The 12476-nt window shown below is 27.1% G+C and overlaps 1 protein-coding gene across 5 annotated transcripts in view; it reads left to right on the top strand.

Moving 5' to 3' along the window:
* LOC103577688 (triple functional domain protein) overlaps positions 1-12476 on the top strand; it is a 28765-nt gene that overhangs the window by 7157 nt on the left and 9132 nt on the right. For all 5 annotated transcript variants that reach the window (XM_053738613.1, XM_053738612.1, XM_008558451.2 and 2 more), the window contains 3 exons: positions 49-751; positions 843-1199; positions 5361-5682. In XM_053738613.1, coding sequence (XP_053594588.1) covers positions 49-751; positions 843-1199; positions 5361-5682 — 1382 coding nt within the window. The remainder of the gene's footprint in view (positions 1-48; positions 752-842; positions 1200-5360; positions 5683-12476) is intronic.

Here is a 12476-nt window from a genome sequence, read left to right as displayed (position 1 = left end):
AATTAAATTATATAATTTATTATTATTATTACTATTTTATTATTACAGATTTATCATGGCTGAATTATTGCAAACAGAACGAACTTATGTGAAAGATTTAGAGACATGTATTCGATGTTTCTTAGAAGAAACAAGAAATGGCCGTGGTAATGTTCCACCAGGATTACAAAGTCGTGAATCAATAATATTTAGTAATATGGAAGAGATTTATCAATTCCATAGTGATATATTTTTACGTGAACTTGAAAAATATGAAACAATGCCAGAGGATGTTGGTCATTGTTTTGTTACTTGGGCTGCTAAATTTGATATGTACGTTATGTATTGTAAAAATAAACCAGAAAGTAATCAATTGTTAGTGGCTCATGGAGGACTTTGGTTTGAAGATTTACAAAGAAAACATCGTGTTGAGCATCCAATAGCTGCATATCTTATAAAGCCAGTACAGAGAATTACCAAGTATCAGTTATTGCTCAAAGATTTACAGGCTTGTTGTCAAGAAGGACAAGGAGAAATAAAAGATGGACTTGAAGTTATGTTGAATGTGCCTAAAAAAGCAAACGATGCCTTACATTTGAGTTTACTTGAAGGCTGCGATGTTAGAATCGATGCACTTGGTGATGTAGTTTTGCAAGATTCTTTTACTGTTTGGGATCCTAAACAGCTCATACGTAAAGGCAGAGATCGTCATATTTTTCTTTTTGAACTATATCTTCTTTTTAGCAAAGAAGTTAAAGATTCTGCGGGAAAGGTAAATTAAAAGTATTTTACTGAAATACTTTGATTATTTTATAGATAAAATTTACTATTTATTCATTTACTTCTTTTTAATTTTTTTGTAGGTCAAATATATTTATAAAAGTCGTCTAATGACCTCAGAGCTTGGTGTAACTGAACATATTGAAGGTGATGAATGTAAATTTGCGGTATGGACTGGTCGTGCACCAACTAGTGACACAAGGGTCGTTTTGCGTGCAAATTCGTTAGAAGCAAAACAACTTTGGGTTAAACGTTTACGTGAAGTGATACAAGAAACTTACTTTAGTTTAAGTATGCCTAAGAGTCCAGCTAAAAAGAGTTCAAGCCAGAGATCAAGCCGTGATTTAGAAGAATGTGCATCCCTTGATGACAGTGTCGAAAATTTGGATAGAAATTCATTGGCATCATTTGGATCAACAAATACAACAGATTCAGATAAGGTAAATTAATTTTCATTAAATCATCAATAATTAAAATTATATTAGCATAAAGACGAAATATTTTTTTTTATTCGTTTAAAATATAATCATAATAATAATCGACCATAACTATAATTATAATTATTTTTATCGATTTTGTTATACAAAATGAGTATAATATTCTCACATTTTTTTTCATAACTTTAAACGTCAAATATAATTTCATAAAATCTAGTTGAGTAAATAGATTTTGATAAAAACAAATGTAAAAAAAAAAGTATTGATTATTGTTAATAATAATCTATAAAATTATTGAAATACTTAGTTAATTAAAAACAACTTGGTTTAATTTCACTAAATGAAAAATAATACATAATATAATTTGAAACGTACGAAATTATGATGGCCAGGTCATATGAGTTAGGCTTTTGTCCGAGAGTAGACAAAGCAAGATAAAAAGATAGAGCAGCCTGGGTATAAAGTGAATGTACCAGGATCGATGATCTGGAGCAGACGCTTACCAGATCTGTGAGGAAAAACGATTGAAAGTAGTTTGCTCGAGCAATATATAAATGTAAATTGCTCATCAGTTTTACACATGCGCGTAAAAGCTGTTAGATTGTGTGGGAGCTGATGGTACTATTTGCCAGCGCGCTCAACCGTACGTGAAGAGGTGTTCGCCGGGTTTCTGTCGTAGTTGCGTTGGGAGTTTATCCCAGGAACAGCTCAAATATCAGTACGGACGTGACTCTCGAGTCCGCCGGACTCCGAGAACGCCGTTCCAGTGGTTCTCTGGTCCGGCTGGAAAATCTCGTGATCATGACCGTCTGTGACTTTGTCGCCAAGTCCGTCGCCGCCACGGTAAAGGCATCGACGCGACTACGATTTTGTCATCTTGCATAAAAAACAAAAACACAAAAGCGATTTCTAGAAAATACCAACTGCAGTTGTACCGTCAAACAATAAAAATTTAAATTAGAGAACCGGGGAAAGAGTGAGAAAAAAAAATCGCGTGAAATCCGCAGTATCTGCAATGACGTCACCAGCTAGACAACCGACGACGATTGTCCAAAAGGCACGACGCAAGATTTCTCTTCCATGGTTTCGACAAGGCTCTGTAACACCACCACATCCTGCACTCTCGCGACAACACACTATTGATACACCTGGCTCATTCCAGGCTAGACAGTTACGTCGAAATCCTTCCTTAGCTCAGGTACAATGCGTGTGGGTTTTATGTTATAATAAAATTAATTATTAATATTGTAATATCTTGATGAACGTTATATAAATACTCGCTCGGTTTTGAAACCAAAACCATTTTTTTCTTTTTAATTTTTTGTTTGAGAAATGAAATTTCGTTTGTTCATAAAATATATTTATGCGATAAAAATAATTAATTGTTATTTCAGTGATATAATATAGCGAAACATAAAATAAAAAAACAAACCGCTGATACCATATCAAACAAAATTTTATCAATAAAGATGAAAACAAGGAATAGTATTTCCTATTGAAAATTTCTTATTTTTACAGTTTAATACTTCTCGCGTGAATTATAGATAAATAAATTATTTATTTTTATCTTTAAGGAGAAAAAAGTAATTTTTTAGTCATTTCATAAATCGAGTTGTGAAAATTACATTACAAGTGGAACGTATCAAAAATTTTTCATTCAAAATTTGATGTACAAACTATGTCACTACTACGCAGTCATTCTAAAAATATATTTTCCATTAACTTACTCTTTATAATTTCATCATTAAGTCTTACCAATATTGATGAAAAATTGATATTATTTTTTATTATAAAATTAATTTTTTTTATATCTCTAAGCAATCGATTCTCTTTTCTGTGTCTTCTTCAATAATCAGTCAAAAACAACAAGGGCGTTTCCGTTTCTTCTTTATTTTTTATTTACAGTGTAAGATTAATTATTTATTTTTATTATTTTTTCTTTTTAATTTCTGAAATGACAATGAAATTTATATAAATCATTTATACGATTATTCAATAATGGTGCACTTATTAATAATTATTTTTATTTTTTTTATTAATACAAGAAATTATATTTTTTCTATTATATAATTTATCGGAGGAAACTAATTTTATTTTATTAAAAATATTATAAAATTAAAATAAACAATGTTGTGCACTGTAAAATAAAATTGACCAATAATAATTTGATATTGCAAATTAAAATTAAATTCACTTGAGTAAATATCATGGTCAAATCACTTATGTGTATAAGCAATTCTATTAATTGATTTATATCAAAGTCGTTGGTTCATATTTTCTCAAATTGTGAAAGGACAATTTGTGTTAATTAAATTAAATAATTCAATAATATAAAGTCATTGTTAAACTTTAGGTAAAAATAATATTATTATTAAAAATAATATCATCTTGAATAAACTATTTTTTAATATTCATGAAAATGATAAACAAAAAACTTATTAAATATAAATGTAAAAAAAATATATAAGAAATAAAAATAAATTATAAAGAATTAAAATTTCTAATGTAAATAAAGATAAAATAAAAATGTAGCAAAATTAATTTAGCGAAAAGATACTAAAAAAGTGTTGGTATGTTTAGTTTTACCCAAGATGAACTGAAACCTCAACAGACATTGCAAAAAATAATGAATAGACTTATTATACAGCCTGTTTTTATGACTATGCTTTTTTGATTATCAGAAATACATCTTTAAGATACAACATCTTTTTATCCTCATTGCGAATGTGAATTATAGTAGTGCCATAAAGAAGTTTCTCAATAATTTTAGAATTTAAAAAAAAATAATTTTTTTTTTTTTCTAACATTATTTTGAATTTCACCTTTAATAATTTACCTCTACCCTTTCATTTGCAATAAATGCCATCGTTGATCTAATTTTATAAATATTAATCCGCAATTGATTGATCATTTATTAACTTATTATATTTCTCCTTGAATAAGATTTATTGACGCGTGAACTTATTGGAAAATGATATCCCAGTGAATTAAGCAAGTTTCAACGAGTCTTTTGTTTAAGTTTGTATTGGAATACATAAACATATTGTAATGGAAATTTAATCTAGCTGTTTTTTATAAAAATTTTAATTATTCAGTATGCACATCAATACACTGTAAATTTAATTAATTTATATTCATTATAAATATAGTTATTCAATAGCTTATTATTATATTAAATATATTTTTTAGTATTGATTATCATATTAAATGACAAAATAACGTAATTAATTTTATTGGAATAAAAATTGAAATGTGTATTTTTTTTTAATAATAATAAAATTACTTAGAGGGCAAATGTCGATGATCCAGATCATAAATAAAGGCCGTACTGTTTTCTCGTTGAATAAAGTATATCTGAAGGTCGTGAAGAGGCTTTATATCCTCGTTGCTTTGATTTCGCTTCACTGCGGATTATCCATGGTCATACACAATCGTGCTAGTCCAATTCAGTCTATAACGTAAAAAGATTTATCTAGGATAGACTCGTGTCCTTTGAACTTTAATTTAATAAATTAATTATAATTATATTAAATTATGATTAGATTAAATATTTTAATTATGAAAATGACAATATAATCTATTAATTAAACTAAATTTTTTAAATTAAAATTGTCAAAAAAGAAAAAAAAATGCATTTGTAAATCTTTTTAAGTAAATAAAATTCATTGGAGCATTAATAATATATTAACCGCTCCGGCGGTGCGCAAATTCAAAGCTCGTGAATACAATTTATTGATTTTATCTCATCGATTATTCCAACAAGTCTCTTAACTTTCCTAAGAATCTTTTAGTATCTGTATTATAATGTTCTTAAATTCAAGTGAATTTAAAAGCGACGAACCACCTGTTTTAGATTTTTATCTAACTAAGCTTGCGTGTTTACTATCCATACTACTTTCAAATAATCTAATCGTTATAATATCTTCGTTTGCACATTAAGTATGATTATTATTATAAATTAAGAATAAAAAAAAATGTAAATGAAAAGTTTTTTTAGCAAGTTAAAAAAAAAAAGTTTTATAATTTTTAATAATTAAGGAATCATAAATACGAAATTGCTTAAATCATACAAAATATACACTTAATATTATAATATATGTATTTTATTTATTCATAAAACGTACATATATATTTTTCTTTTTCTTTTTCTTTTTTTTTTTATAGACAGGTGTAACCGAAATGACTTGGGTGGTAGCTGATCATGCAGCTACACCAGGTTCTCGAGAGCTAAGTGTTACAAAAGGTCAACAGGTTGAAGTGTTGGAAAATGGAAGTATACATTCTGGAAGTAGTAATACGAGCGAATGGACTTTAGTACGGTTACCTTTAGCACCAGGTCAAACTGAACCACCAGCTGAAGGTTTAGTACCTACTAGTGCTCTTAAACAACCCCCTACAACATCTTGTAAAACTTCACCGTCTAGAAAGGCACCTTCTCAAACTAATGTTCCGATTGCTCAACAGTCTATTACTCAAGAAGATACTGGTGAGTGTTAATTTTAATATTTATTACTATCATAATGTAAGTAATTTTTTATCATTACAATTAGAAATATTATAATTATAATAGTATATTTGTATCTTAATTTTATTTTCCTTTTATTTTATGAAAATTATTATTTTGGAATATCGGATAAAATACTCTCTAAACATGAATAAGTGTAATAAGTGAATATTCACTAATTCATGCTTAGAGAGTAAAAGCTTGAAATAGAGTTTAATGGGGATTAAAAGTTGACTACAAAAGTAATTAAAATGGTGAGAAAAAAAAAGTTTTTATGAATACAGGATTCTAAGGTCAAGGTAACAATAGTTGAAAGATAAAAAATATAAAGAATTGAAAGTAAGATAGTGAGTGCATCGTGGACATGAGTAAAAACTCTATAAGAAAGGGAAATATTGACGGAACTTTGATTTATCTCATTTCCAAGTTTATTATAAAAGAAAAAGATAAAATAGGTGAATCAGAAATTTAATTGTGATGAATAAAAAAAAAAAAAAAAAAAAAACACAGAAATTAATCATTCTAAGAAAAATAAATTAATTGTTATTAAAACAGGATAAAAAAAAAGATCGTTCGATAACCGAGATTGAAATACATTTCTCATCATTTATTTATTAATTTTAAGCTTTCCCATAATAATTAATTGAAAAACAAATTTTTTATTGTCCAAAAAGCATATTGAGTAACAGAAATTAATGCTAATGAAAAAAGCTTTAAAATATCTTGAATGATAATAATGCATTACGATTTTTGATTCCAAAATAATTTATAGATTTATCAGCCAAAGATGATTTTTTTTCCAAATTTGAGGAATTTCAAACACCTATAACTTTTAAACTAATTTATGGATTTCGCTCATTTTCGAATTTGATCAAGCTATCGAACTAAAAAATAAGTGTGCCAAGTTTTATTATGATCCCTTCAAAATTGTCGGTACTATCTTGGTCACAAAGCTCGATAGTCTCTTTACAAATCATATAGTTGCTTTTACAACGTCATAATGATCGAAGTATAAGTTTTTAAATGAAATCACAGCAGTGTAATTGAAAGCTAGCGTAGTGCTCAGAATATATAAAAAATAAAAGGCGAAAAAAACTTTTTTTTTTCGATATTTTTTGGAATTTCAAATGCATCAGACTATTTAAAAAAAATTTTCGAAATGGTAAGTTACATAGTTAAAATTGAAGTTAATTACATGAACTTTAAAATACATTAAAAAAAAACAGCTATCACTTTTAATTCAAAAGTTAATAAGATAAATAAATAGGACATTATTCGTTCGAAAATTACAAAAATTTCAAACGCCCACTACTTTGAAACTAATCGACTGATTGGGCTCATTTTTGAAGTTGATCTTGACTTTCGGCCAAAGAATAAGTATTTCAAGTTTCATTTGATTCTATTAAGAATTAAAAACGCTTGTTGCCACAGGGCGCGTTATATCCCATATATATATATATATATATATATTAGGGTGGGCCAAAAAAAAGAACTAATTTTTTTTCTTTAGTTACCGTGAAAATATTGTTAAAGATGATGAAAAAAAAATTCTGGTAAAGTTTGAGCTCTTAATATTAATATTAAGGGGTGGCTCATCGGGTTTTTTAAATTCCCATTTAAATAACATGGAAAAAAAAAATTTTTTAGTTTGTAATTTTTACCTCAGCAATGGCTCATTGTACGAATAAGCCCAGCATACATTTTCGTAGAGAATTTAACGCTCTACAAAAAAGGTCTCTTATCATTTTTCGATAAATCCATCTGTTCAAAAGTTATTGGAGCTCGAAGTCAAGTTAGAGTAAATTTCGAGACCTTTTTACTTTTTCGGCGAAACTATCGGACTTATAGTAAAATGTCATAGACTCTTTTTTGTAGACAATTTTATTTCCTACAAATTATCATTGATACATTTTTTTCAAACTCTGCATTGTTTTCTAGTTATTTCCATTTTAATGCCAAGTTCTCGAAATCGATCAAAACACTACTTTTTTAGGAGCTTGGCATTAAAATGTAAATAACAAAGAAACATAACGAAATTTAAAGAAAATTTATCAGAGATAATCTGTAGGAAATAAAATTGTCTACAAAAAAGATTCTATGACATTTTACGATAAGTCCAATAGTTTCACCGAAAAAGTAAAAAGATCTCGAAATTTACTCTAACTTGGCTTCGAGTTCGAATAACTTTTGAACAGATGGATTTATCGAAAAATGATAAGAAAGCTTTTTTGTAGAGCGTTAAATTTCCTACAAAAATCTATGCCGGGTTTATTCGTACAATGAGCCATTGCCGAGGTAAAAATTCCAAACTAAAAAATTATTTTTTTCCATGTTATTTAAATGGGAATTTGAAAAACCCGATGAGCCACCTCTTAATATTAATATTAAGAGCTCAAACTTTACCAGAATTTTTTTTTCATCATCTCTAACAATATTTTCACGGTAACTAAAGAAAAAAAAATTAGTTCTTTTTTTTGGCCCACCCTAATATATATATATATATTCGGGTGCTTTAAAAAAAAATCGACTTTTTTTTTTTTAACATCTAAATTTTGTTGTACACATCGAAAAAAGATTTCCTTCAAAGTTTGAGCCCTTAATATTAATTTTAAGTACTTCCTTTTTCATTTAAAATTTTTCCCATTGAAAAAGCATGTAAATCGAATAACTTTTTTGTTAAATTGCTGTAATTTAGCTGGATTTTAAGCTATCGTTTTGAAATCAGTTTTTATTTGTAGAGTATTTGTTGCTTTTTGAAGTTCTATGAAACGATTTTGCTTTAACTCGATCCATGTGGATTGTATCAGCTCCGAAAGTAAATTTTTTCACTTTTTTCATATATTTTTGGCAATAGTGAAAAAACGGCTCATCTTACAAAAAATATGCAGAATACCAATTTTTCAAGAAATTTAGTCCTCTACAAAATTGTTTATTTCACTTATATTGTATTGTTCATAAGTGTATTGTTCATAAGATACGAGCATTCAAACATTTTACAGTAACAAAAATTTTTTAGCTTAATATAGTTCAAATTTTTTTTCAGCGAAAAACAAAAATAGTTGATTTTTACGATGCAGTGCTTCTCTATAATTCCCCTCGATATGATTCTACTTTCCCTCATTTTGAGGGGAATGTGTTCTCCTACTCTCGCTACATTGTATACAAAATATATTTGTGTACATTCAGAAAGACTGCGCGCGCATTTCTCTGTTTAGTACTCTTCAGAAAAAGTGGGGTCCCTCTCTAAGAAGGAATTCTTAGAATTTTAGCCCCGAGTTGGGGATTATAGAGAGGGAGCACTGTATTAATCATGATGACATAAAAAATTATCATGCAAGTTTGAGCCCTTAATATTAATATTAAGAGGTGTAACATCGCAATTTGCGATTTTCTTTTAATGGTCGGGTTTTTGTCTCATAACTCTCAAACAATCGAGATAAACGAAATTGACTTGTATACATTTCTTGTAGGAAATTGAATGCTCTTCAAAAAAGGTCTGATTGAAATTTTCCGTCAGATGAACCGTTTCCTTATAATCATGCCTTGAATAACTTTTAAAAGAGTGAATTTAGCAAAAATTGTTAAGAGACATGTTTTGTGGAGCATTTAATTTCCTTTGAGACTATCTATCGGCTTTTGTTCGGAAACTGATTTTTACATTAATTACAAAATTTCAAAGTTGAACAATTAAATTGTAAAATCATACTATTTTTCAAGGCATAATTATAAGGAAACAGTTTGTTTGACGGAAAATTTCATTCAAACCTTTTTTGTAGAGCATTCAGTTTCCTACAAGAAATGTATCTAAGTCAATTTCTTTTATCTCGATTGTGTGAGAGTTATGAAACAAAAACCCACCCATTAAAAGAAAATCGCAAATTGCCATGATACACCTCTTAATATTAATACTAAGGGCTTAAACATGCACGATAATTTTTTTTGTCATCATGATTAATATTTTCAAAGTATCGTAAAAAAAAAAATCGATTTTTTAGCCCAGTCTAATATATACAAAACTATTGAAGCAATATGATATTTCTGAAACCTACATAACTGATTATGATAAATTCAGAAAAAATTCTACGAAAAATTCACCATGACAATAAATGCAATAGCCAGATTTCTATAAAATCTACTAAAAAAGTAAAGAAAGGACACAAGTCTTAGCATCTATAATTTTCTACCTTGTATCGTAAGAAACGATGTACGTGTAAGTACTGTGACTCGCACTCGATCAATACGCACCAGCGCGTGTCCTTGACCAGTTCGCAGACTCCGAGTAGAGGGTGGTGCTTTTTACTGCGCGACCTATCACAATTTTCAACACGCGTGGATATACAAGAATGTGACACGACATCATTCAATTAATTATAGAAGAGAAATTTCTTAGTTTAATCTGTCGTCATGTAATTAACCATTCGAGTTCAAGAGTTAATTAAAATTTTAGATAAATATTCAAGGTTAATAATCAATGAAATTTATTGTCATTTATTTCTAGTCAAGTAATTTAATTCTACTAAATATTTAAATAATTAAATAAAAAATAAAAATAAATAATAATTTTTTTTATTAACTAAATTTATCTTAAATTCATAAATATAATATATAAATATTAATAAACGTTCATGAGTGTATGGTAGATATTCTGGTGGGAATAAATTGTATTTGCTGATATGAAAAATACTTCTTAGTCACATGACAAGTTCAGTTGTATCGACTCCTGCGTCTGAATACGTTATTAATTGTGGTCACGAATGGACAATATCACTGATCTGCGATTTGCTTCTATTATTAGGACACAATCGCTTCCATTATTAAAAATCTGTCATCGAGGTTTGACTTATCTATTGATAAAACTTATTACTATTAAAAATTTATTTTATATTTTTCAAAATATACACATATATTTATTAAATTAAAACGAAGAAATTATAGCTTTTTTAATTGATTAACAAAGCATTGACATTCAATACTTTTATTGAATTCCATTTGTGGAATTCAAAGTCTTCTACGCGTTGGAATGTAAAATTATTACTTGTGGTTCCAGTGAGTCTTGTAAATAATTTTTGAAAAATTTCTTATTTTATTAATAAAGCTAGATAAATATTATATTCAAAAATTTAATGAAACGATACATTTCAAAATAGTAATTTTAAAATAATAAAATTAAATAATCTGTGATAAAATGACTATGAAATATCGGACATCAAATGCTAAACTAAAATTCTTATTGTTATTACTATTTTCATTACATTTATTTTTATTAATTATTTATTTGCAAAATATTGATGACACTTTAAGAAAAATTACTTTTACTTAAAATCTTATTATTTCTATCAAAGTCTGTATTCAAATATTGAGCTAACTATATAATAAATAAATAGCAATAAAATTTATTAATGATAATTAATTATTAGTCTTGATATGAATCATTCTATGACAAAATTTGTAAAAAATATTTAATATGAAAAATTTAGCAAAAATAATTATTTTTTACTGAGAATATTCTTAGACAATGGTCCTCACTTTTTAAATCTGCCCAATAATTTTCAACTGTGATAACCGTATTAAAATTTTATTAATTAATAGAAAAAAATCAAAGCGCTCATTGAAAAAAGAACACGGTAGTTATAATTTTACTATAGCATATAGATTTAGAAACAAAAGTATTTATTTGTTTAAAATTAGCTATTTAATGAAACAATAAATAAATTATAGTCTACAACATTTGAAATTTTTAATTGTAAACGTCATGACGATTTTACTGAAATTTATTTATTTAATAAAGATCAACTCTAAATGGATAACAACTGTAAGTAATTTTTCTTTAAATCTATATCCTAGCGAGATTAAAACTACGTTATCCTTTTTTCAACATATCTTAGAATTATTTTTTTAATTAACAAATAAAATTTTAATACGGTTATGAAAGTTAGAGGTCATTCAATATTTTAAAAAAGTGGGAGCTATTATCTAAGAATGGCTTTAACTATGATTTCTGTAACGTATGAATTAAGATAATGAGAACATAACTATTTGAGTTCTAGTATTAAAATATTCAAGTATTAAAAATTATTATACGATTTATTTAAGATCTAGTTATTTTTCACAAACAAAAATATAATATGTTGCGTATCTTTATCTTTAAAAAATATATTTCTGACGTGTATATAAAAGTTTCCATTTTATATATGTATATAATACCTTAACCACTTCCTTTATTCTTGAAAATATAAATATTAAGTTGTGATTTTTTTTACATTCCACTATCAAAATTAAAAGAAAAACCATTTCGACCTCCACCCGCTTTTAAAAAAATATTTTTAAGCTATGATCATTGAAAAATCTAATTTTTCAAAACTGTACTTTTGATCTTAAATGATATACCTATTAGCGTATTTGTATACTCTAGCTAAACAAAGCTCGTACTTTTGCCATAAATTAATTTCCGTCTTTGTTTTGTTCTGCTCTAAAATGCTTCAACATATAAAAAGATGCATAGTACGAGCAAGGTTCCGAAAACTTATTGCAGAAAGTTTTATAACTGATTTACAGAGTTAGTGGATTGTCTTATTTTTTATTATAAATTTCAATTAATTACAAATAACCTTAAAAATATTTTTTTTTTCCTTTTGGCTATTCAAAATGTTTCATTGCACATCCTTTCAATCAGCTTTCATCCTTAATTCCAATATTGGAATATGAATGTTCAGCTAATCTGGCTGAATTCCAGAATCGTATAACCAACTATTATTCTATCTAGAAAGAATTTTTAT

The sequence above is a fragment of the Microplitis demolitor genome, chromosome 4 (genome assembly GCF_026212275.2).
Source record: "Microplitis demolitor isolate Queensland-Clemson2020A chromosome 4, iyMicDemo2.1a, whole genome shotgun sequence".
Classification (NCBI taxonomy): Eukaryota; Metazoa; Arthropoda; class Insecta; order Hymenoptera; family Braconidae; genus Microplitis; species Microplitis demolitor.
The sequence above is the reverse complement of the archived record's forward strand: the minus strand, read 5'-3'. Positions and strand labels throughout refer to the sequence as shown.